Source organism: Lontra canadensis, unplaced genomic scaffold (assembly GCF_010015895.1).
Source record: "Lontra canadensis isolate GAN:19392208 unplaced genomic scaffold, GSC_riverotter_1.0 scaffold6, whole genome shotgun sequence".
In the NCBI taxonomy this organism is placed as follows: domain Eukaryota; kingdom Metazoa; phylum Chordata; class Mammalia; order Carnivora; family Mustelidae; genus Lontra; species Lontra canadensis.
Window position 1 is genome coordinate 22,100,253 of NW_022631000.1, and position 26,824 is coordinate 22,127,076.

The following is a 26,824-nucleotide window of genomic DNA, read 5'->3' on the forward strand; positions in this document are numbered from 1 at the left end:
TACTTTTAAATTCAGTAGAGGAACCTGAAATCATAGAAAGATCTCCATTTATAAGATGATACATTTCTGAAACCAGAAAGGACTTTATTTAATCCTCATACATACTAGTGAAGTATGTATCTTCATTATAAATGAGGAAACTGAGGGTCAGAATGCTTTTAACTACCTACCCAAAGTAGCACAAAGGTTAAGTGACAGAACCCATCCCATGCATCTTTCATTCTATCATAATCCTTTTTCCTGTAACTTTAACTTTTCTATCAGTACTGCCCCCAAATAAGTAAATCTCACTCATATAAGTTAAAAACAAAAAAATCCAATCTTCTAGCTTTAAACCTGCTAACCTCCAGTTACCTTTTCTCTCCTTCATGGTCAAACTTCTCAAGGGTCAGCTCAATTTCCTGCTCCCTCAAACCACCCCAGTGTGGCTGTGCACCCACAATTCCACTAAAATATAAATCTGCAATCATGCCACACCTCTGATTTTGATGACTTCACATTGCTTTAAGGATAAAGACCAAGATACCAAAATCATTAGCATGTCCTCGAAGTTGGCTTAGGAGCTCCTACACAGTGTGGTCCTTGCTCTTTTCTCTTACTTTCATCTTACATAGTTGCTGAAGTTGCTGACACTTGCATTCTTTTTTTTTTTTTTTAATGAATAAATCCTTTGTTGCACATGCTATTTCCTCTTCTTGACCACTTGCCATTCTTCTTCCCTCTTCCTCTAGTTAACTATTACTCAATCTTCAAGTCCCATCTTAAATATCACTTGTCAAAGAAGGCTTTCTAGAAGTCATACTCTTATAGAAACTGGAACTTCTCCTTCCCAGCACTTCTCACAGTTTAATTAAATAATTAATATTATAATCAGTTACACAATTATCTCCCCCACTAAAATGAAAGCTTTGTGAGTCTAGAAAGCATGTCTGTCTTACTCACTGTTACATCCCTAGTAGCATGTATGCTGTCTTGCATATGACAGGAATTCAAATTGTGGACAAATAAACAAATAATGTAAAGTCACTGGCCAGGTGGACATACTTACAAAGTGTAATTATCATCAGGAAATACAAACCTTATTGTTAAGCCTCCAGGAAATTCTTCATCAAATAATACTTCAAATAGTACATCAGCTTCTCTATTAGCTGTTAAATAAGAGGAATTTAAAAATCATATGATGAAAAATCAGCATTTAAGTGTCTGGCTTGTAAGAAGGATTACACCTATAAGAAAATGGTGTAGGGGAATACAGTAAGTGAAAAGTAGATAAACTTGCAGATTACCTAAATGGTATTGAAGTAAAATAATATTTTAAATTAGATGTTGTGAGGGGGTTAATTTTATTTTTCTCTGTGGTTTTATCTATGTTGGAAATTATTCATAATGAAAGATTTAATAAAGGAGGTAACTTTGGGGGCGCCTGGGTGGCTCAGTGGGTTAAAGCCTCCACCTTCGGCTCAGGTCATGATCCCAGGGTCCTGGGATGGAGCCCTGCATCGGGCTCTCTGCTCAGCAGGGAGCCTGCTTCCTCTTCTCTCTCTGCCTGCTTCTCTGCCTACTTGTGACCTCCATCTGTCAAATAAATAAATAAATAAAATCTTAAAAAAATAAAAGAGGTAACTTTGGAGTCTGCAGTTCAGAAGGTCTTGCAGTAAGATAAAAGACAGTGATGATCTGAAAGCATGGCAGTTTATTTAATAAAGGGAATAGAATGGAGAGCACAGAAATATTATTAGATAGAATTGGCAGGAATTTGTGACCTGTGTAGATAAAAAGGATAGAGATGCCAAAGATGACTCCAAGGTTCTGTCTGAGAGGACTTGGTAGATTACAGATGCCATAACTGAGATATGAGACATGAGAAAGTGCAATAAACTTAGATAGGAACAGAGAAGAACATACTTGGCAGAGAGGCTGATGAGATATATCTGGCAAGAGTAAATTTACCCGAAACACCAAGATAAAATGAAATAATTAGCTATATTTGAATTCTAAGCCTAAATTAATAATAGATTTATTACATTACTTCAGAATTCACTGACCTTACCTCCTTCCCTCTCCCCTCTTCTCACTCCCCTTCCTCTTTTACACCTTCCCCTCCCCCCACCTCAATTTCTCTCCACCTTTCCCCTACCCTTTTTCTACTTTATTGGTTCTGTTTCTCTAGAGAACCCTAATACAATATTTGATAACATCCTAGCCTGGGATAGAAGTGGAGGGATGTCTGTTCCCCATCCCCAGTCCTGCCCAGCTGAAACCAGGCCTGCACAGCTCATCCATTCCCCAACATTCAGCTCTATCTTTCAACCTGACACTTTTGCCTGAAATCTAAGCTCCAGAAAGTAAGAAGAGGCTTAATGAGAGGCTGGAGTTTCTCCTCTGAAGGCTTAAAGCTCACCTTTTAGGTTCTTATTCCCTATCTGAAGGAGGGGTACTTCCTCAAGAGATTATTAAGATTATAAAAGGTAAGAGGATTGTTCACTCCCTTTAGTGAGTTGACTATGGAGAAGAGGTCTCAGATGAGGGCTGAGGGGAAATATTTCCCTTTTTTATCCATGGCAGACATGGTTAATCGGTGACAGAGCTCTATCCCACTTGCATATATACAGCTTTAAAAACCTCAAAACAAAATTCCAAGGAGTCACTATTACTGATAGGAATTGCCAGAAGAAAGGAAACTCCAATGTTATCAAAGTCCTAAGGCCTTATCAAGATAACTTAACTAGAACACAATCTAATAATATACTCTGTATTTGAACAGCTGATGCAGGGGGTTGAGCAGACAGCAGCAGGAGGGTTGTTTCATTATACCCATCTGGCCCTTACCATTCCTAGCCCAGACAATCAGACCAAAGTTGAGTGCTTGAGACATCAAAAGATAGTGCTGCCTTGGCACTGGATTTGCTGCTTCATGCTAGGCTGACTTTTTTGGAATCTACACTGCAAAGCTGCTCACAACAGACATCCCTTTAAGGAAAATTTAGATCCTCAGTTGCTTCTTCCCTTTTCCCTCCATTCTCTTTTTCTTTTTTTTTTTTAAATAAAAAATACATGACATAAAATTTACCATCTTATTTTTAAGTGTAGAGTACAATAGTGTTAACTATATGTACATTGTTGCTTTCTGCTTAGATATAAGACACAGAAATTTGTGTTTTACTTTACAATTACAGATGCAGTTGAAGACACACCAAGTATTGAGATATTACCCCCTTTAATTCCTATGATGGTGCCCCGAAGGCCAACTGGAACTGAAAAGTACTCTCTCACATTTACCACACGGTCAAAGAGACGAAATTCTGCATCTCGATCAGGAATGACTCCATGTTGCTGTTCTAAAGGCTGAAGAGAAGAAAGCTTTAATTATTATTAACTCTAATTTGAAATAATTTTTCTATTACTATAACAGAAATATTTTGTTCCTTCTATACTTTTGAAATACAGACTTTGAATTCTTTGATAGGAAACTTACTCTGTACAGCAAATGGGGCTTCACTGTCACTCGTACCTTCTTATTATTCTTTCTTTGCTGAAGAAAGAAAAATTTTTAGATATTTAAAAATATTAAATTATAAAATTACTGTCATATAGATTTACACTAAAAATATAAGATTATTATTATTCAGTTGGACATGATTATTATTCATTTTAATTTTTATTATTTATTTATTTACTTTAAAAAATATATTATTTATTTATTTGACAGAGAGAGAGAGATCACAAGTAGGCAGAGGCAGGCAGAGAAAGAGAGAGGGAAGCAGGCTCCCCACTGAGCGGAGAGCCTGGTGCGGGGCTCACTCCTAGGACCCTGAGACCATGACCTGAGCCGAAGGCAGAGGCTTAACCCACTGAGCCACCCAGGTGCTCCTATTCATTTTTAAAAGCCAAATGAAATGAGTATTTTAAAGAATATTTGAAGTTCTTCAGATGCAGCAGGGAGGGATAATAAATTCTTACTTAAAAATTTTTTTTAAAAAGATTTTATTTATTTATTTGAGATAGAGAGAGTGTGCACAAGCATTGGGGAGAAGGAGAGGGAGAAGAGGAAGACTCACTGCTGAGTGAGGAGCCTGACCCAGGGCTTGATCTCAAGACACCGAGATCATGACCTGAGCCCAAGGCAGATGCTTAAGCAACTGAGCCACCCAGGTGCCCCTTACAATTTTTAAAGGGAAATTTTTTTGACATTTATGGCATAGAAAAATAAAATAATATGCATAAAACTTGATGGATATTTATAGTATAAGCTTATCTATGTGTAACTATGCTGAGTTCAAGAAAGAGAACATTACTAAGCACAACATAAGAACTCTTGTATTCCTTCCCAGTTATTAATTTCCCCAAAGTAACCTTACTGCTAACAAAAGATTAGAGTTAGCTGTTTAGAACTTTATGGAAATGCTATCCTATTCAAATGCCTTTTTACTCTAAAAAGAATTGTATATGATGGTCAATGAAGATCTGTATTAAAAGAAAAAAAAAAGTATAAAGTACTGATCTATGACAATACTAGGGTTTTATGGCTACTTAAAAAAATTAAGGTGGCATTGATTTAACAAAGCCCTTGCTTTTGGAATCTATTATGAAATTGGCTTTGATATTTGAATTTTTTGATCATCTAACAAATGATCAGAAGAAGAGTTCTGTCCCATCTTTACTCCCTGTTAATTTTGTGAACTCACATTCAACTTAAGCATCAGCCTCCTTCTACTGTAAAACAGAAATAACGTTACCTGTTCTACCAATAAAACCATGAGGACAGTTTATATCCATTGCAATCCATAACTACCATTCACATTAAATATTTTTTAAGTGAAGTCTTACCAACTAAGAAAAATGGCAACAGTTTAATTAATTTGCAGCCACCCATCTTTAGAACACACCTTATGGAAATAAGTACAAGAGAGCATAAAACAACTCCAAGCTATAGAGACCATATACCATAGAGTTCATGTATTTATATACTGTAAAATGCTCAAGTCTTTAAACAGACCCTATTATCTTTTATTATAAAGGTATTTCATTTATTCTTTCAACAAATCTTTACTGAGTTCCATTTATGTGCCATGTAGTGATCTAGGTGCTAAGCATAAAACAATGACTTGTTCCTTTGCTCTACTTAGGGAGACATACATACAAGCAACAAATGTTTGACGGTAAAAAGCAGAGAAAAATAAAGCAGGTAAGGGGGGATCAGCACTGTGGAGAGAGATCGTAATTTTGAATAAAATGAATAGTGAAGGCAGTACTGACAGAATGTCTATGCTTGGGGCGCCTGGGTGGCTCAGTGGGTTAAAGCCTCTGCCTTCAGCTCAGGTCATGATCTCAAGGTCCTGGGATCGAGCCCTGCATCGGGCTCTCTGCTCAGCTGGGAGCCTGCTTCCTCCTCTCTCTCTGCTTGCTTCTCTGCCTACTTGTGATCTCTGTCAAATAAATAAAATCTTTAAAAAAAAAAAAAAAGAATGTCTACACTTTCAGCCCACAGCAGACTAGGACTAATAGGGTACAATTGGTGCCCCCTGAAAACAGCAAGAAGGAGAAAAAAGAAGTATTTTAAGTAATTTTAAAAAGCAGTCCCCAAACTTGCGCCTGGAGTACTGTATATGAAAATAACAACCTATATGCTTGAATATATCTCCAGGCATTACTATATTATAGCACTGATTAGAGGACATGGCAATCAAGCCTGATTCACTAAGCAAATTAATAAACTTAGGAATTTTCACAATAAGCCCTAACCCACATATACGAAATGAAAATTTCTGGGGTCTGGCTATTCAAAATGTGATCTGGGAGCTTGTTAGAAATGGAGAATCTCAAATAAAGTTTAGGGGCTTAGAGTAATAAACCTTTATTAAGTGAGAGACTCATTTCAAAAACAATGCTGTACAAACGGATTTTAGTCTAGATTGAAAGACAAAAAGAAATGCAGGTTAAAAATGAAATGCAGGTTTCTATCGTTATCTGAGTATCTATCAAAAGATAGTGATAGTGATTGATAGATCTATCAAAAAATCAAACTCTTGGCTCTAAGAGTTTTTTCCTAAAGAGAACAAGAATCATCCAGTAGTAATTTTTCAGACTGTCTTCACAGCTCTTGAATATGTGATAAGAGAATTAAAATAATAATAGCCAAGCATTGTTAGGCATTAAAAACAGACATTATTAGAAGGAGTTTACATGATTTAACTTAGTTAATCCTTTTGATGACCCTGTGAAATAGTACTATTTGACTCTCATTTTATTAATGAGACAATAGAGGCATGGAAAATAAATATCTAAAGTATCTGGCCTAACGTTAAAAGTATTGAAAGAGAAATGGGGGAAAATGGCTTCAGAGCCCATTTCTTAACATAGTTTGCTGTTAGACTGCTGTGTTACCAAAGCAACATCATTTTAATAAAAAGGCAAATGTGTGGAAAAAAAAATTAAAAGTTAAAAAAAGGAATATAATCAATCCATTTTCCATTACATCAAGACAGAGATCAAAATAAATAAAATAGTTAAGCCTACACAGAAGATTATGGGTTTTTAAAATCAAGATATAAGGGCGCCATGGGTGGCTCAGTTGTTAAGCCTCTGCTTTCAGCTCAAGTCATAATCCCAGCATCCTGGGATCCAGCCCCAGGGTCATCTCTCTGCTCAGCAGGGAGCCTGCTTCTCCCTCTCCAGGTCCCCTGTGCTTGTGTTGCCTCTCTTGCTATCTCTCTCTGTCATAAATAAGTAAAATCTTAAAAAAAAACCCAAAACCCCAAGACATAAAAAAATAGGAAAGATTAAATAGGATTTCAAAAATACTGAATATGTTTAGAAGTGATTCTGTAAAAGTGAATTAAACACAATGTTTATGTTCTATAAAAAGAACTATGTCTTTAAAGAACTTAGAATAGGAAGGAATAGGGGACGTACTTTATTTCTTAATCACAAACTTTGTATTTTGGCTAGAATTACAGAATATTGATTCCTAAAATTAGAAACACCATTAGAACATAAAATTTAAATGTTATAGCTTTTATATATATTAAAGTGCATTTTTAAAAATTCATATAAACTTATTAATGGCCACTGGAAGTGGCTGGAACATTTTTTTAAACTATAGGATTACCTGACATAAATTAGAATCATTGAGTTCACATTTTATTTGGTTGAAACAAAAATAATCTGTCAAATTATATACAATCCATTTAACTTCAAATCTCATCAGTCATCTTGGTTATTGAAAATTAGTACCTTGCACTTTTCGACTTCTTCCTCAATTTTCTCAACAATAGCGGCATCCAGAATTTGTAAATCACAGGAAGAACGAGACAAAGTACTGACAGGATGTCCCTTTAGCCAAGTAATAATTTCTTGAACTTTCTCAGCACTACATTAAAAAAAATATTTTTTTCACAATAATTAAAACTTTCTGAGGGTTAATACAAAAGGTCTAATAAATTTCTGAGGGTTGTGAATTATAAAAGATATCAAATACATAATTAATAATTAATCACTAAACTTAATTGGGACTAATTATAAATCTCTCAGTAATTAAAAAAACCCCACAAAATTAGTTTAAAAGTACTTTACTGATATAAGTGAAATAAATTATATTACGATCTTAAAGCAAATATATAAAACCCTCCCCACAAAATTAGTATAAATTCTTGATAAACTAGCTATTGTACCCTTCACTAGAACTACTAAGCTGAACTATGAGCCAATAAATACCACAAATTTTGCTTACCCATTCTCATTTTCTCCAGGCCAAATGTCATCTTCATAGAATACATCCTCCTGGCTGTTTTTGGCTATATAACTAAACAGTTCTGGAGCCCTAGACAAACAAATAAAAATACTGCTTAGAAAATATATATGGCTAACTTCACATAAACTTCCTATCAAATAATTTTGGATTCCAAGGGAATCCTCAGTATTGAGGATTGATTATTACACACAGAGTATTAATAAGGGATAGAGCCTAATGATTTGAAAGTATTCGCAGGCCCTCAAAGAACTCTCAGTAGCTAAGGAAGAAGTGATTCAATTCATAAACTGTAATAAACTTCAATTACTTATAAATTTCAATTACTGACTCTAACTGCTCTCAGATCATAATGATAGGTGATAAATGACAAAAATAATATCTACACATTCCTTTTCTAATTTTCACAACAAAGCTGTGTACAAGAAAGGCAATGCAACCACAATAATCTACAAGGTCCACCTGTGACCATTTATATTATCTCAATCAAGTAAACTTTAAATCAAGATTTAATAACTAAATTAACCTAAAAGTTTCTTCTGATACACCTAAAAATGCCATTGCTTCCTAAATAGTGCAGGACTTTTAAATACACATAGCAGATTGAACTTATGTGCTTAATATTTGCTCACTTCCCAACCTACTAAAAAAAGAGTAAAGTATAAAATAGGGCATAGACCCAGAAAGGCATGAAAAGAGAAACGTTAAGTCTGAGAGCACATATGAATTGTTAACAAAATTTTAGAAACTGGAAACTATATGGGTAAGTATTAACTGGTTTGAAAGACAGGAAAAAGCTACACCCTAAGCAACCAGGGTAGAAAGTCAACAACAAGCAAGATGATTTAAACTGTGCATGTCTGCAAAAGCTCTGGAATTAGGGCTTCAGGTACATTTTAATGTTGTAGTATGGGCAGGGTGAAGTTTACTAGGCTTTTAGTTGAAAATTTTGTATAATAGCAGTTGGTTGATCATGTGCTTACTTACCTTTACCCCAGCACAAGACCTGTCTGTAGTTTATCTTTTGGAGAGGTTGAATACAGGATGCTCTAGCTTTAGGAATACAAGGCACAGGGAGATGTGTGGGTAGGACATAAAGAGATGATAGGGAATTGACGAAACTGTAACTACTACATAATGTGTTGCTAGAAAGCAGGCTAGGAAGTGTAACTTCTTTAGGAAGCACACTCTTGAGATGAAAATAAGCAAGAAGGAAGTTTATCAGAGGGCTTTGTGGAATCAACACATGTAGAAGGGAAGGAAAAAGGGAAGGAAGCAGAACTGGGCCGAGGGAAAAGCTGGGCTGTCATCCACTATTAATGAACTCCTTGGTCAGTTCTACAGAGATCTCAAAATAGGATGGTCCTTCAGAATTATCCTGAACTAGGGCAATCAGGTCTGCTGGGTCTTACACACCTCCTTGTAGATCAGGTGTTGGATCTATGGCTGTTGTGGGATGGGGACATAACTTTAGGTGAGGCAGTTCTCTTCTGTAAGGCAATTCCTGAAGAGAGCTCATAGCTGAGGGCTGTCTGACAACAGCATTCTAGCTGCCATAGAAATAAGTCCTTTAAAGGGAGGTTTGGAGGGATTTCATAGTATCCATTCCATAATAAGATCCCTTTTTCCCAGTTAATAACCAAAACACTGGAAGTCAGTTTTGTTCCTCACATCTGTTCTCCAAGGAAAAAGCTGGAGGAGCCAGCCTGAGAGAAAATATACACACATAAGTAGTGATATTTGGAGGGCCTCTGTGAAAATAGCAAAGTCCCAACTGACAAGCCCCACCAAAGCACACTAAATTTCCAATCTGCTTTTTAGTGCCTCATTCTTAAATATAATTAGACATCAAAGAAGCACCAGACAAGTTAAAAAAAAAATCTTTAATATGAAAGGTGCAATCAAATCAAACAGAAAAAAAAAAAGAGCAATTTGGAGAAAATAGAAAATACAGAGAAGACAAGAAAAATGAGAAATATCATCTTAAGAGAAAAAGACACTATAGAAAACGAATGTCAGAGGATAAGGACACACTTTGAGAAATTAAAAATGATTAAATCAAATAAAAATACAAATGATAGGAGATAAAGTTGAAGAAATCTCCCACAGAGTAGAACAGAAGTATAACAATATAGAAAATGGGTGAGAAGAGATAAGAAAATTAAGAGGATTAATCCAGAGGTCTATCATCTAACAGAAGTCTCAGAAAGAACAGAAAAAAAGAGAGGAGGAAATTATCAAAGAAATAATATAAGGAATTATCTCATAATGGAAGGGCATCAGTTTTAAGTGTGAAATGACTCAACAGCCAAAGGAAAGAATACTCATACCAAGGCACACATCATCACATTATTAAAACAGCACTGGTAAAGGGAAGATTCTGAGAAGATTTCTGAAAATGAAAACAGAACACACATAAAGGTTCAGAATCACAATGGCATAGGACTTCTTACCAGCAAAGGAAACAAAAAGAGAAGAGAGTAGTACTTCTCAAATTCTGAGGAAAAACTTCTCTAATCTAGGATTTTACACCCAGGCCAGCTATCAATCAAGTCTAGTCAGGGAAAAATAAAGACATTTCCAGACACACAAGCTCTCTTAGGAAACTGTTGGAGTAAGTGCTCCATCAAACTGGAGACATAAAACAGAAAAAGGTATGAAAGCCAGGAAATAAAGGAATCCTGTAAGGCAGAATGGTGAAGGGAATTCCTAGGATAACAGTAGAGAGAAACCCTAGAATGACAGCTGTGTGATAGCTCTAGAAAATAATTAGTTTACATCGAAGCAGGAAGATAGAAGGTTTCAAGGAGGAAGTCTATACGAAAAAACGGAACTGAGAGATCTCCTGATCTGTTTGACCATACAAAGTCTTCCAGCTATGACAAAGAGTTTAGGGTTGAATTAGTTATGTGAATATAGACAATAAGCAAATGATAAAAAAGATGGGGAAAACAAAAATGTGTACCAGAAAGGACATGCAACCATATTAATCTACAAGGTCCACCTGTGACCATTTACATTATCTCAATCAAATAAACCTTAAATACAGATTTAATACAACTATAATGAAAGGGGTAATACACACACACACACACACACACACGCACACGTGCAGGAAGGTGAGGAAATAGAAAGGGAAGGTAGTAGAAGAGAGCTAAAGCTTCATCTTTCAATGTACAAAATCAATGCATATGTCAAGTTGAAAAATCATGAAAAGGTAGGGTAAATACAACATTTTAAAGAAATATGGAAGTGAAAAAAAAAAAGAAATATGGAAGTGAAGAAATAAATTTTCAGATGATAACACAAGATTGAGTCATGTTCCTTCCCCAAAAAGACAGATTGAAGTCCCACTCCTACTACCTTCAGAATGTGACTTTATTTGAAAATAAGGGTTTTTTTGAGATTATAAAATAAAAATGAGGCCTTTAGGGTGGGCCTAATCTAACATGGCTGTGTCTTTATGAAAAGAGGAAATCTGGGACACCAAAACAGGCATTAACAGAGGAAAAGATAATGTGAAGACGTACAGGGACAACACATGTGAAGATGGAGGCCTGGAGTTAAGAACAAATGTGTGAGGCTACAAGAAGCTAGCAAAGAGGCATGGAATGGTTCCTTTCCTACCATCTTCAGAGGAAGCATGGTCCTACCAAACACCTTTGTTTTGGACTTCTGGTCTCCAGAATTGTGAGACAATGAATTTCTGTTGTTTTAAGCCATCCAGTTTGTGCTACTTTGTTATGGCAGCCCTAGTAAACTAAGATGATCCTCAAATACAGGGTTAGAAACCAGTAGAACAAAGGAATGAACATTCAATTATGAATGAGAAGTAAACGTTTCCCTATAAATCTTTGTCACTGAGTAACTCAGTTAATCTCAGTACACAGTTTTCTCATTTTTAAATGAGGAGCTGAGATTTATTGATTTCTTAGATCATTTCAGCATAAGATTCAATAATTTTAGGACAGTAATCTATTATCTGGTTGGAGTTTTAAGACTCAGAAAATCCACTGTGTGAAGAGTTGCTTTGTTTTTCCATACCAATTCTCTTACTACTAACACAGACATGCAAAGTACTGAATAATTTATGATAGCGAGTTAAGGAAAATTTTCAGTAAAAGGAGGCTAAAGGGCACCTGAGTGTCTTAGTTGGTGGAGAGCGCAACTCTGGATCTCAGGGTTGTAGGTTTGAGCCCCACGTTAGGTATAGAGATTACTTAAAACAAAACAAAAATTTTAAAAAATTTAAAAATTAAAAAAAATAAAAGGCCAATTCTCATCATCCTTTTTCATTTTTAATAATATACAGTATTTTTCTATTTTCTTTTTGTGAATAGCTATGATGCTCCATGATACAAAATTAAGTTTTTATGTAATACATCACATTTTACCAAAGGAAACATTTTTTGGTCTAAAATTGGTATCAGCAAAGTAAAATAGTTACTACATTCCCACATTTTTGGATGCTTAGTAGGATCTTATTAGGCACTTACCTCTCTAAGTACTCTGCGAGAAGTTGTTCTGCTGCAGATGAATACATCCACTCACTTCCAACTTTCTTAGTATAGCCAGGTACCTCCTCATTTTTTTTGTTGAATTTGAGATTCAAACCCACATTTGCTTTATGGTCTCCATGAGGGCTGAATTTAAATCACACACACACACACACACACACACACACACACGTTTTAAAATTTTGTTCAAAGAATACAAAGTTTTGCTTTCAATTCTTAGAAAAACTTAATTTTGATTGTTCTTCTATAGTTTTCATGGTTATTTCCAAAGTAGCAGTTATTGAAAGACTAGAGGAAAGGCTTTAAAACCCAAGTTAACAAATCATATAAATAGATTATATAACTAGAGAAGAGAATGAGATAAGAAAATGCAGGGAAATATATTATTGAGATTCACACACACCTTCTGATACCTTTTTTCAAGGTTCAATTTGTTAGCTGCTAAAAATAAGAACTGTCTTTCCAAACACCTAAAACATGTGCCATTTAGATGAAATTCACCATCAGAGGAATTTATGCATAATTTTTAAAGAAAATTCAGAGCAATTAATAAAAGAAAATAAATACTAAAGTATTAACCAGTTTATCTTTATCATTTAATTTTTTCTGCCACTTTAAGTAAATTTCTCTAACATAAACTTACTTTCTCCTAGATCCTCTTCCAATAAAAATACTTCCTGTAAACCTTGAAACAAGGTATCCACTCACTCCAAGGCGACTGGCCAACACATATCCTGGGTTGTACTTTATAGAATATTTCTTCAAATATAAAAACAAAAAGGTCAATTATGGAAACACAAAGCATCAAATGTTATTTCTTTACCTTTAAAATCTGGAGATAATCAAGACATCACTAACCATTGGAATGTGGCAATATAAGGATTCTCAAAAGTAAGTGATCCATTTCCCTTTTTATTTTTTTGAAAGGATCTGTAGGCAGAATTTTTCTGCTCCTCTCTCTCCTTAAAGGACAGAATTCCCAAGGATGGATGAAAGGGGGAGGAAATATACAATTTGTGAAACTGTCTCAAGAAATAAAGTCTACTCTAAGTCTAAATGGCGAACTCTGCAGACAAGAGCTATTTTTTAAACATTAATTTTCATATTCCAAGTAGGGACTAGTAAAGCACTGGGACATAATGAGGCCTTGATAATTATTAACATTGAACTAAAACATGAGTATGTCATCAAAACAGTTGCTACTGAGCACAATTAAAAATGTTCTTCATTATATTTACTATGATATGAAAGTAAGAAGTATATATAGGCTTATAGTTAATACAAAGAAATATAACCTAAATTTATGTACATAAGGGAAGAAACTAAGATTAAAAAAAGGTATCAGATCATATAATTTTTAAATTAATCAGGAAACAAATTACAAATCCAGTACCAAAAAAGGTAAGCTACCATATAATCTTGACATAATATACATAATAATAACACATACTTATTTTATATGGATTTCCTGTACTATATTCATATGAATGTGTATAAATATAATAAACACTTATGAATTTAATGCATATTTTATGTCTACAATAACCCCCAAACAGATAAATTTTTTTTGGTGCATGGAATATATAAATTCATTATTAAAATATGTTAATATCCTGGGTAAAGAATGCAATACAGTTTTTCCATCAAGAGCATTATTAGGATTAGAAATAATATAGACAATTCAAATACACTTTCCAGAACAGATAGGAGGACTTAAGGTAGTAGTTCTCTTATCATAGGTAGTATTACTTATTTTTCTAATAAGCATCTGGAAATGTATAGGGCCACATCATTCAGTTACTGGCATGGGCCACTACCTCTTAGTCTCCAGGGGACAAAGATGCCAACTACACTATCATATACTGGACAGTCCTATTTTATACAGGAATTGTCCTATCCAAAATACCAATGGTATTGTTGAGAAATATTTAATTATGATATAATTAAAATTGATGAAGATCATCACAAATATTCTAGAAAATGTAAAATAAAAAGCAGAGAACATTGGGGTAGAGAAAAAAGATGAGTAAAAATTAATAAGGTATGTAAAGAAAAAAAGCATAGAGGAGAAGGCATGCCTAGCAACACTGTACTTCAAAGGTGGGCAGGCTCTTTCAGATCTAGAAAAAGCTAGGGATAAAGGAACATAAATAATTTTTTCCCTCCACTGACTCCCAGAACAGAGAGCTCCAGCATCTTTATCAAGCAGGACACACTCTACTGGTTTCCTGACTGTGCTTTCTGAATCCTTTCTCCAAAAGATGCCTGATGGTAAGAATTTGGAGACTTTTCTGCCTTCCATGAAGTTTCTTCAAGTATATGCTGATGTTCAATGCCCTCAGTTCATTTACAGGATAAAAAGCTTTAGAATTTACTATTAGAGAAATAAAAGTGTAAGTATCAATAGCTGGCTGATTGTGAATTAATTTCAGCTGAAGTAATTATCTAATCAATCAGTAAGAATATACAACAGATATCAGAATCCTCCTCCTATTGAAACAGGGAAAAATAAAAGGAGGCCAGTGAACATCTTTGGAGGAAAAAGGTCCTAAAAAAGGATGCTGTGAATTTAAATGCAGTTTCCCATTTTTTTCTAGTGATTGTTCATCTTTAGCTTCTATTGCAAAAAGGCCACTACTTGTAACTAAAAACGTAGGCTTTGATTATGAAAAGTTTATTTAAATAAAAAAATCTAAGCCTATTCCCAGAGGGTAGGCTAAGACACGTGCCCCTTCTTGAGCTTGAACATGAACCCATAAAAACTGTTACAGATTAATAATGAGATTTCAGTGATATTTTTCCCCCTGAACATTTGCATGAAGTTTAAAAACAGATTCCCCACACTCATTTTTAAGTTCTAGACATAACTGTGAGAGAATTTAATCAGTACTAAATAAAGTATTTATAATATTTCAGAGGAGGTGGTAAAAATATGCTTCTAACACTTAGAAAAGTTAATCAGTTCTAAATTAAGCAATATGGACTATGGTACTCACATGCTGGTTCTGTATTAAAGCATCAAGATTGGGTTCACATGGAATGCTGAAAATCACACGAATCCTACCTTCTGTAATCACATCCCCTGAATCCTGAACCTTGGAGGGAAAAAGAAAATCAAAATGTTTTAGTCTCTTTCACCACATTTTATTTACTTTTCTACTTATTTGAACAATGTTTATTTCTGAAATACAGCAAGACAGTAAAGTTGGATACTGGAGATTCTCTTAGAATTCATAAATGAATGTGATTATATTATAAATTTGAGCCAATACACATTGCTTTAATAGCTGTTAGCCAGTTTTTTTCCTTTAAACTAACTTTTTATTTGCAAATAACTTTAAATTATCAAAAAGCTGCAAACATAAAAACAAGTCAAAGATCACTTATAAAACATTTACCTAGATATTAACATTTTACTCAATCTGCTTTAACATTTGTACTCTATGCATATACATAATTATTTTTTTTAAACTTTTTGAGGGTATATTACATATATCATGTCCTTTACCCTTTAATATTTTGGTGCATACAGCCTAAGAAGAAGGATATTTTACTATATAACCACAGTACAGTTACTAAATACACTCATTTACATTGATAAAATAGTTCAATCAGGTCCATATTCCAGTTTTGTCGCGGATGGTCCCAGATTTTTCCTATATTATAATAAAGAAAACCCTTTTCTCCCTCTACTACAGAATTCAGGCTAGGATCAGACATTACATTTAGTTATCATACCCCCTAGCCAACTTAAATCTAGACTATATCCAAAGTCTTTGTCTTTTATAACATTGACATTTTTGAAGAATAAGGTCATTCTTCCCTCTTCATCCTGCCTTTAAAAACAAAAGTGCCTCATTTTGGATTTGTCTGATGCTTCCTTACGATTAAGTTAAACTCATATATTCTCAGCTAGAATAGTGCATGGGTGATGTGTCCTTTTTAATACCTTGGTATCACATACGGAGGTGCATGATATTGCTCAATTTCTTCACTGTCCAATTAGGTTTTTTTTCTCTTATAACTAATTAATGGTCTATGGGAAGACATTTCTAAGGCCATGAAAATAGCCTACTCAGATAAAAAACTCCCCCTAGATTTAGTTTCCAATGGAGATTGTTACTTGATTCAATCTTTATTGTAATGCTTATAAAATGGTTTTCCAACTCTAGCACACTCTCCATTTACCTTTGACATGATACTATAAACAAGGGCCCTTCTGTTCCCTATTTACTTATCATCACTGTGGAATCATTAATTCCTATCCCCCCCCCCCCCGCCCAATGGTTTATAATCCACTAGTGTACTTTATTATTTTGGTACTCAAACTATCCCAGATTTGGGCAGTTTGGTAGGAGCGCCTTTGACCCGGTTTCTGTGTTTATGTGATATGGTCCCATCACTCTTTTGAGCACTTCCTTATTTTCTGGCCTAACCGGTGGTTCTAGAAAATGTAAAGTAAAAAGCTTATCTTTTACCTACCCTGCCCCAGCCTAATAATGGGCTATTTCTTTGAAAAGCTTTCAGTGGGGTGTATTATTAGAGGTCAAACCTGGAGATTATATGTATTCATTGTTACTAGATTATCTTTGTTTCTTAACCTTTTGAGCAAATACAGCTAGAAAATACATGTATGTACAGGCATATATGCATTCACACACATACAAATATACATATATATCTATATACATGTGCCCATATACATATGTGTAAATACACGTACATATTTTTAAAATCATAAATTCACATTAATACCTTCAATTCTAATCTGTCCCCACAGATTCTTCTTTGCATTCTTCCATTTCATATTTACATGTATCTTTTTCCATGAGAACTGGAGTTCCTCAAACATCAACACATTTACAAGTTCATCAACCCAATACAACTAAAATAATTTCATAACTGATTCATCCACTACCATAATGAATAAACCTGCTAAATAAGAGATTAAGATTTGAATTCTTTCTCCTCTGCCTCTTAACCCCAACCTGCTCAAGATTAAAGACATATAGTCAAATACTGTGTTCATAAGTTAGACATATGAATTTTTCCCCTTTAGTATTACATTTTATTTTATACCTAAATGAAGAGAAGTTAAATAACTATCACTTAGAACTAGAAAGAAATTTAATTAGTAACAATAACAGGAACTAACTTCTCCAGTGCAGCCATAATAGGGGGTTCCCAGCATAAAGACCGTACTTCTAGGAGGAAACAAGTCATCCAATGTTTTGATATTGGAGAAACGGGAGTCAAAAGCTCGGATGTCCTATACAGAATGAAATATAAAAGTAAATTATCACAGTCAAAAGTCCTATGGATTGGACATCAAATTTTTCTTCCTATGGGGTTATTACTATGATGTCTGCAAATGCAAAATGTAGATTTTCTACATAACAATACTGGCAGCTAAAATGTATTGACTTTACATGCCATTTTTCTAGGTATTTCGTACATTAGTTAATTTCATCCTCAAGACAACCCTGTATAGCACAGATCATTATTAGCCTCACTTTACACATGGGGAAACTAAGGCACCAAAAGGGGGTGAAATGTCACCCAAGATCATACAGCTAAAAAGTCAACTCAGGCAGTCTGCGCTCTTAATCCTACACTATACTGTTTCTCAAAATTACAGGATTAGTACATGCTTTAAAAAAATTTTGTCTCAGGCGCCTGGGTGGCTCAGTTGTTAAGCAACTGCCTTCAGCTCAGGTCATGATCCCAGTGTCCTGGAATCGAGTCCCACATCCAGCTCCCTGCTTGGCAGGAAGCCTGCTTCTCCCTCTCCCAGTCTTCCCACTTGTCTTCCCTCTCTCACTGTGTCTCTCTCTGTCTAATAAATAAATAAATATTAAAAAAAATTTTTTTGTCTTGTTATCACACCCAAAATTACCAATACAAAAGCAAATACTTTTATTTATTTATTTACTAATTTATTTCAGGCATTTTTTGGAGAATAAAAATCTAAAACTGTAGGCTGTTAAGCTAATGCTAGGCTTTTTCATTAGAGATTAAGTTTAAAAAATAAATAAGTAAAAAAGACAAGTTTCCTAATCATACACAGAGTGAGCATATAACAACCCTTTCAAAGACTACAGTTTTTGTGGTGGTTCAAGACGGTTCAAGATGGCAGCACAGGAAGATCCTGAATGCCTCTCCTCCCATGGACACACCAAATCTTCAGCTACATATGGAACAATTAGTTCCCTCTTAAAGAGACCTAAAAACTAGTTGAGCAGCAACTCCACAACAAAAGATTAAAAGGTACAGATTGATTTGGGTAGGAGAGGCAGACATACTATCGCCAAAAACCCCACCCCTGATGTGGAGACCCACAATCAGGAGAGATCTCCTTCTTGAGGAGCAAGGGGTATGTGTTCCGTATCAGGCACCCCAACCCTTGGAAACTGCACTGGCGAGACAGGCTGCCAAAAAATCTGGCTTTGAAAACAAATGGGGCTTATGTCTAGGAGACCCAAAAGGCTGCAGGGAATGGAGATTCTGCTTTTAAAGGGCTTGTGTGCAGACTTACTAGCCCTGAGATCCAGGGTAAAAGCAGTGGTTTGAAAGTGCCTAGACCATATGGGGAAAACATTAATTTGCTAATTGTAAAGTTTCTGTCAGAGGGACAGGGGACTGTTGGGACTTTCTCTGGACACAGAAGTGCTGGCAGGTGCCATTTTTTGTGTTCTTCCTTTACTTTGCTAGCATTGGCAAGTGTGCTCTACTAAAGCTGGCAGGCATATCCTACCCCCATGTATATATGGGGGTCTCTCTCTCTCCCTCTACATAGACACACAGACACACACACACACACACACACACACACACACACACACACACGGTTATTACTCAGTCATAAAAAATAATGAAGATCTTGCCATTTGCAACATGGATGGACATGAGGGTATTATGCTAATGAAGAGAGAGAAAAACAAATACATGACTTCAGTTAATATGCAATTTAAAAAAACAAAACAAACAAATAAAACACAACACAACTAACAGATACAGAGAAATGACTGGTGGCTGCCAGACAGAAGGGGTTTGGGGAGATGGATAAAATGCATGAAGGGGCTTAAGGGGTACTAGTTATACTAGTACTAGTTACACTAATATTTAAGGGGTATTAGTTACACAATAAATAAATCATGGGGATGTAACGTATAGCATGGCGACTTTAGTCAGTAATAATGTACTGCGTATTTGAAAGCTGTAAAACAGTAAATCTTCAAAGTTCTCATCATAAGAAAAAAATTCTGTAACTTTGTATGGTGATAGATGGTAATAAGACTTATATTGGTGATCATTTGGCAGTGTATACAAATACTGAATCATTTTGTACACTTTGAAACCAAATAGTCAATTATACATAAATACAGTTTTTTCAAATGATATTAAATCATAATCTCCATAATGCATTGCTGCATTAGTTTTCTATTTATAAATAAATATTAAATACGATATAGTTTTTTTCTTTATACAGTGGGAGTAGTGCACATTTAGATACAATTGAGATTTGATGGAGACTTACCTTTACAATAGTTTGATAAACAAAAGGAAGAACTTGTTTCGACCATTGTTTCTCTAGACGGACTTCGCCATTTTGATTTATTTGATATTTACGACCTGTGAGTAACTGAGCATATACAACTGCGGATGTTTCATTTATTATTATTCCTTTTCTTCTTAGGTAGCTAAAAGAAAGAATAAAAAAGAAACGTAGATATGTATGAGTATGTTGAGTATGTATATATTCTAGGGTGATAATCAAACTTCCAACTCATAATCAAATGTTTAAATAAAATTTAAATAAATATGCTAGCAGTTCTGAGTACCTAACTTAAGGTTTTTTTGCACTAGTTTTTTACTCTATGGATACTTCTCCCAATGTCTGTGTGATTAAAGGAGAACTTGTTTAAGAAATTCTTGTGTGTCATAATCACTAGGATGGGGATAACAAAAAAAAGTGAAAATACCAAGTATTGGAAAAGATGTGGAGAAATTGAAACACTTGTACATTGTTGGTGGGAATGCAAAAATGGTACACTCACTGTGAAAAACCATTTAGCAGTTCTTCAAAAAGTCTACAAATTCCACTTCTAGGTATATACCCAAAAACTGGAAAGGTACTCAAACAAATATTTATAAATGAATGTGCATAGCAGCATTACTCACAATAGCAAAAAGGCAGAAAGAACTCAAAAGTCCTCCAATAGATGGATGAATAAACAAAAGGCAGTATATCCATAAAATAAAATATTTGGCCATTGAAAGAAAGAAGTACTGATATATGTTACAATGTATATGAACCTAAAAATATGTTAAAATGTAAGAAGTTAAACACAAAAGGCCATATATTATATAGGATTCCATTTCTGCAAAACATACAGAATAGGTGAATCCAGAAAGACAAAAAGAGGTTAACAGGGGCATTCAGTAGTCCTTTTCTTTCTTTCTTTTTTTTTTTTTAAGATTTTATTTATTTATTTGACAGACAGAGATCACAAGCAGGCAGAGAGGCAGGAGGAAGCAGGCTCCCTACTGAGCAGAGAGCCTGATGTGGGGCTCGATCCCAGGACCCTGGGATCATGACCTGAGCCAAAGGCAGAGGCTTTAATCCACTGAGCTACCCAGGTGCCCCCAGAGGGCCTTTTCAATCTCAAGTATAGGTCAGCAAACTACGGTCATGAGACAAATCTAGACTGACTCCAGTTCTTGTAAATAAAATTTTACTGAAACACAGTCATCAATTTATTTGCTGTCTATGATGGCTTTTGTGTTCCAATAGCATAGTTGAGTAGTTGTGACAAACACTGTAAAGTCTACGAAGCCCAAGATATCTACTATCTGGCCTTTACAGAAAAAATTTGCTGACCTCTGATCTAAAGATAAAATTATTCTTCATCCAAGGATATTTTCCTATCTCCTTTCCATTTGCTCTTCCTAGAACTCCTATTTGAGAAATATTAGAAATTCTGACTATACTCTTTTCATCTCTTCATGCTTTTGTACTGTGTGCTGAGGGAATGAATCCCTCAGCTTCATCTTCTAGCTGATTGAATTTTCTTTTTTTTTTTTTTCAACTAAGCCACTCAGTAACCCCTCACTGACTGAATTTTCAGTATCCCTATATTACTATTCAGACCATCTGCTCAGCTCATTATATCATAATTTAAATTTTTGTATTTGTGTTTTATATAAATAAATTTATTATATAATATATACTATAGATATATAGAGTATACAGATGAATGACATTATTATATATAACACACATGTATATATTTTTTTCCATAGCAGCTGATAGATATATGTTGTTGTTCTCAATGGTAGCCTTGGTCTGAAATAAGTCACGCCATCTTAAAAAAAAGAAACAGAAGTCTTCCAACAAATTTTTGAAATGGAGCATTCTGCTTTTTCTTTCTTTCTTTTTTTTTTTTTTTTAAGATTTATTTATTTGTTAAAGAAAGAGAGAGAGCACAAGCAGGTGGAGTGGCAAGCAGAGGGAGAAACAGTCTCCTTACTGAGCTAGGAGCCTGATGTGGGACTCAATCCCAGGACTCTGGGATCATGACCTAGGCCAAAGGCAGACGCTTAACTGAGCCACCCAGGTGTCCTCTGCTACCATTTTCTAAAAATCCAGTGGGAAAACCTACTAATTTTACTCAAAATTTATTTAGCCAGTAATCTTGCTATCAATATGACAAGGATATCCCAAGAAAGGAAAATTATTTGCTAATCTTTCTCTATAAAAATAAAATAATATAAAAATAAAAGCACAAATTCTAAACAAAATGTAACAAATCTAATCCAATTACATATAAAAAGGAAAATATGTCATGGTCTAATAGGATTTACTCCAGGAATTCAGGGATAGATTTATATTTGAAATTCAATCAACGTAATTCACCAGATTAAAAGAAAAGTCATATGGTCGTTTTGACAGATGTAGGAAAAAAACCTGACAAAATCAGTACTAATTAATGATAAAAACTCTCAACCAACTAGGAATAGAAGGAAATTTTCTTTATCTGATAAAGAATATCGATTAAATAAAAACACTCTATGGGTGCCTGGGTGGCTCAGTGGGTTAGGGCCTCTGCCTTCGGCTCGGGTCATGATCCCGGAGTCCTGGGATCGAGCCCCCCATCGGGCTCTCTGCTCAGTGGGGAGCCTGCTTCTTCCACTCTCTCTGCCTGCCTCTCTGCCTACTTGTGATCTCTGTCAAATAAATAAATAAAATCTTAACAAAAAAAACACTTTATGGCAATCATTATATTTAATAATGAATCATTTAAGGCTTTTCTCTGAAATTGAGAATAACATCACATGAAAATTATAAATAAGAGACTCTGGGGCACCTGGGTGGCTCAGTGGGTTAAGCATCTGCCTTCAGCTCAGGTCACAATCCCCAAGTCCTGGGACTGAGCTCTGAGTCAGCCTCCTGCTCAGCACAAGCAGTCTGTTTCTCCATCTCCCTCCAACCCTCCCCCATGTTTGTATTTGTGCTCATGCTCTTGCTCTCTCTAAAATAAATAAGTACATAAATCTTAAAAAAACAAAACAAAATTAATATAAGACTGGTAATCGACTCAGAAAAAGGGCAAAATATATGAACAGGCATTGCACAAAGAAGCATATTCAAATGACCAACAAATATGAAAGGATGCTCAACTTTTACTGTCATTGGGGAAATGCAAATTAAGCCAAATGAAATACCACTATATTACAATGGCTAAAATGGAAGAGACAATAGTACTGAAGGTAGAGATAAAATAAATTCTTATAAATTGCTAGAAGAATGTAAATTGATACAATCACTTTGTAAATCTTTTTGGTAGTATCTACTCAAGCTGAGCTTAGGCATTATCCTATGAAGCAATAATTCCACTCTTAATTATGTACCTAACAGTAATGCATATATATGTATTCACTAAAAGCGCCAAACAACTCAACTATCTATCCACAAAAGTATGGATAAATTGTACTATATTCATACAATGTAATGTAATCATTAGTGAAAATGAACAAACTAAACTATATGTAACAATATATGAATATCAGAATCACAGTACTGAACAACAGAGGTCAGGTTCAAAAAGAATACATTCTGTATGAATCAATTCTTACAAAGTTCGAAATAGGAAAAACTAATCTCTAGAGCTACAAATCAAAATAGTTACATTTGGAGGAGAGGAGAAATAGATGGTAATGGCTGGAAGAGGGCATAAGGGGCTTTGTAGGATTATGACAACTTCTCTGTTGGTTCTATTTTTTTTTTTTTAAAGGATTTTATTTATTTATTTGACAGAGAGAGTCACAGCAAGAGAGGGAACACAAGCAGGGGGAGTGGGAGACGGAGAAGCAGGCTCCCGGGGAGACCCATGTGGGGCTCGATCCCAGGACCCTGGGATCAAGGTCTGAGCCAAAGGCAGATGCTTAAGGACTGAGCCATCCAGGTGCCCTTCTGTTGGCTCTGTTTCTTGACTTATATTCTAGTTATGCATGTGAAAATCTATCAAGTAAAATATTTATGCATTGTATATATTCTCTTCTCTGTATACTTCAATAGAAACTTTCTATTAGAAAAAAACCTAAAATAGTAATTTAGAATAATAGCTTTAAATTTTCAAGTGGTAGGAAGACTTTCCTCCATTTACTTTTTAAAAGAAAAATTTATTTATTTGAGACAGTGAGAGTATGTGCAAATGCACACATGGATAAGGGATAAGGGCAAAGGGAGATGGAAATCCTCAAGCAGCCTCCCGGCTGAGTGTAGAGCCTGACCTGGGGCTAGATCCCAGGACCCTGAGATCACAACCTGAGCCAAAATGGAGTCAGAGGCTTAATGGACTGAGCCACCCATGCATCCCTCTCTATTTACTTTAGCTTTTACTTTACACTTTTATTGCTTTGGGGTCAGTCTTGTGGTCAGTATTCTCTTTCTCTCTTTTTAAACACCTGTGTTTATTTATTTATTTTTTATTTATTTTTAAGTAAACTTTACCCCCAATGTGGGGCTTGAACTCATGACCTTGAGATTAGAGTCATGTATTCTACTGACTAGCCAGGTGCCTCTAGTCTGTATTCTTTCTTTCTTTTTTAACTGAAGTACACTTGGGCATACAACATTAGTGTTATTTTACTATATAGGCTGTATAATGTTGTTTTACTATACAAAAATGGCACCTGCCAACTTTGGCACTTGCAAGGTAGAAAAAGAATGCAAAAATGGCACCTATCAATGCCTCAGTCCCTGAAAAGAATTCCAATAGGCCCCTGTTCCTCCAATAGTTACCTAAGGTTAGCAAATCAATGTCCTTCCCATATGGTCTAGGCAGTTTACAGATTTCAGCTTTTACCCTACCTGAGTCCTGGGATAATTGAGTCCGTGTGGGAACTCTTTAAGAGCACAATCTCCATTTCCTACAGCTCTGTTTCTCCTGGTCACAAGCCCCACTGGTTTTCAAAGCCAGATGTTTTAGGGCTTGTCTCTCTAATGCAGATTCCAAGGGTTAAGGTAACTGATGTGGGGCATTAAATTTTTAAAAATACTTAACATATCTCTTCTTTTCTAAAGTATAAACAAAACTATACTTTAACTTTCTCTTATGTAAAATGTGAGTTAGTACTTAAAAAATAATTCTGTATTTTAATAATTTATTAATAAACTGGCGTTTATCACCAATGATTTGGTAACCACATTTTTTGGGGTTGATTCATCTCTTGCTTGTTTGAGGTACAAGGTTTTGGAACTTATCTCCAAATTATCTTCTAAATGCATCATCTTCTTCATAGCAACCCAAAAAGTACTTTCTTATGTCTTTCTTTCAGTCTTCTTTCTCCAATTCCCAATCCTTTTCACTCTATTATATCCTCAATAGCAACCTGTTTAACTGAAGTATCATCAGTTCTCCGTGTAGCTCTCTCAAGGAGTAGCCATTTGTTTTCATACGATATATGGGCTAGGATAGGGTGTTCTCCTTACAACCTACTGTGACATTCAAATCCCTCATAGTAAACTACTCTGCTCTTTTCCATTCTATCCTTATGCCCACTATCATCCAGAATGCTCTCAGAGTTTACATATATGAACTACCTAACACCACAGGAATTTAGTTTCACTATCTCCTTACCACCAATAACCTCTTCCATTCCACTTCAGCCATCTAGTCCTATAGCTATGACTTGGGTCATGACATCACCCATAATAGATTTACCTCCAAAATCATTAATCCCAACATCTTATTGTCTAACAAATTTTCCAGCTAACTTGCTTGTTCAACCCACTTTATGATTTTTTTAAAATTTTGTTTGACAGATAGAGATCACAAGTAGGCAGAGAGGCAGGCAGAGAGGCTGCGGGGAAGCAGGCTCCCTGCTGAGCAGAGAGCCTGATATGGGGCTCGATCCCAGGACCCTGAAATCATTATCTGAGCCGAAGGCAGAGGCTTTAACCCACTGAGCCACAAAGGCAACCCTCAAGCACTTTATGATTAGCTTAATTTGGGATCTCCAATCCACTGATCCTTCTACTTTCTCTGAAACTATTAACTTAACCTACTTTCTTTACTTCTCCTACTATCCCACTTAGATTCCATTGTCTACTTTTTCAGTAACATTCCTGCCAATATCCTTAACTTCCTTGCCTTTCTGTCTTTTCATTATATCCATCTAGCAAAATCCAATGCTTGTTTAATCTCTGCTTTTTCTAGGCCTGTAACTGATCAACAGAGCTCTACTACCAAAAGATAGGGCAGATCATTACATTATAAATTAATGTTATTCAACTTCAAAAAGGGCCCTCAATATTGCCTATAATTCAACCACGTTCTTCTGATCAACTGATACTCTTCCATTTTCTCCAAGGACTTTTTTTTTTTAAATTTATTTATATATGTAAGTAATCTCTACACCCAATATGGGGCTCGAATTCATGACCTCAAGATCAAGAGTATACAAATTCTTCTGAATGAGCCAGCCAAGCGCTCCCCCAAGCACTATTTTCAAACCTTCTCTACTTTACTCAAATTTAAGACCCATCTCTCTTTTCCTGCCTCCATTCTAAATAGGTGAATTCAATATTCACTTTACAAAGAAAACAAAGGCAACCAATGAGAGCTTCTCATCTGCTCCATGCCAAACACACATACCAACCTGTATTTGTATACCATCTTGTTAAAACAGAGGAGCTACCTTTTTCCTCTTCAAGAATCTATCTTGTTCTATCTTCAAATACACTGTTTTCTTACTTTTGAAAATTGCACCTCTCTTCTCATTTTTACACATGATCCTGTCTCAATGAATAAACCAAACACCAAATCCATTCAATTCTATATCCTTCTTCAGCTAAGTCTTTTTTTTTTTTTAAGATTTTATTTATTTATTTGACAGAGAGAGAGATACCACAAGTAGGCAGAGAGGCAAGCGGGGGTTGGGGGTGGCGCAGAAGCAGGCTTCCTGCCAAGTAGAGAGTGCGACATGAGGCTCAATCCCAGGACCCTGAGACCACAACCTGAGCGGAAGGCAGAGGCTTAACCCACTGAGTCACCCA

The 26,824-nt window shown here is 35.3% G+C and overlaps 1 protein-coding gene across 4 annotated transcripts in view; it reads right to left on the minus strand.

Annotated features, from left to right (window-relative positions):
- The window catches only part of XRN1 (5'-3' exoribonuclease 1), a 106,848-nt gene that overhangs the window by 31,519 nt on the left and 48,505 nt on the right, over positions 1 to 26,824 (minus strand). For all 4 annotated transcript variants that reach the window (XM_032852396.1, XM_032852395.1, XM_032852398.1 and 1 more), the window contains 10 exons: positions 19,802 to 19,964; positions 17,420 to 17,533; positions 15,261 to 15,359; positions 12,908 to 13,023; positions 12,244 to 12,390; positions 7,730 to 7,819; positions 7,234 to 7,369; positions 3,476 to 3,532; positions 3,213 to 3,345; positions 1,079 to 1,148 (listed from right to left, as the gene is read on the minus strand). In XM_032852396.1, the coding sequence (XP_032708287.1) occupies positions 1,079 to 1,148; positions 3,213 to 3,345; positions 3,476 to 3,532; positions 7,234 to 7,369; positions 7,730 to 7,819; positions 12,244 to 12,390; positions 12,908 to 13,023; positions 15,261 to 15,359; positions 17,420 to 17,533; positions 19,802 to 19,964 (1,125 nt within the window). The remainder of the gene's footprint in view (positions 1 to 1,078; positions 1,149 to 3,212; positions 3,346 to 3,475; positions 3,533 to 7,233; positions 7,370 to 7,729; positions 7,820 to 12,243; positions 12,391 to 12,907; positions 13,024 to 15,260; positions 15,360 to 17,419; positions 17,534 to 19,801; positions 19,965 to 26,824) is intronic.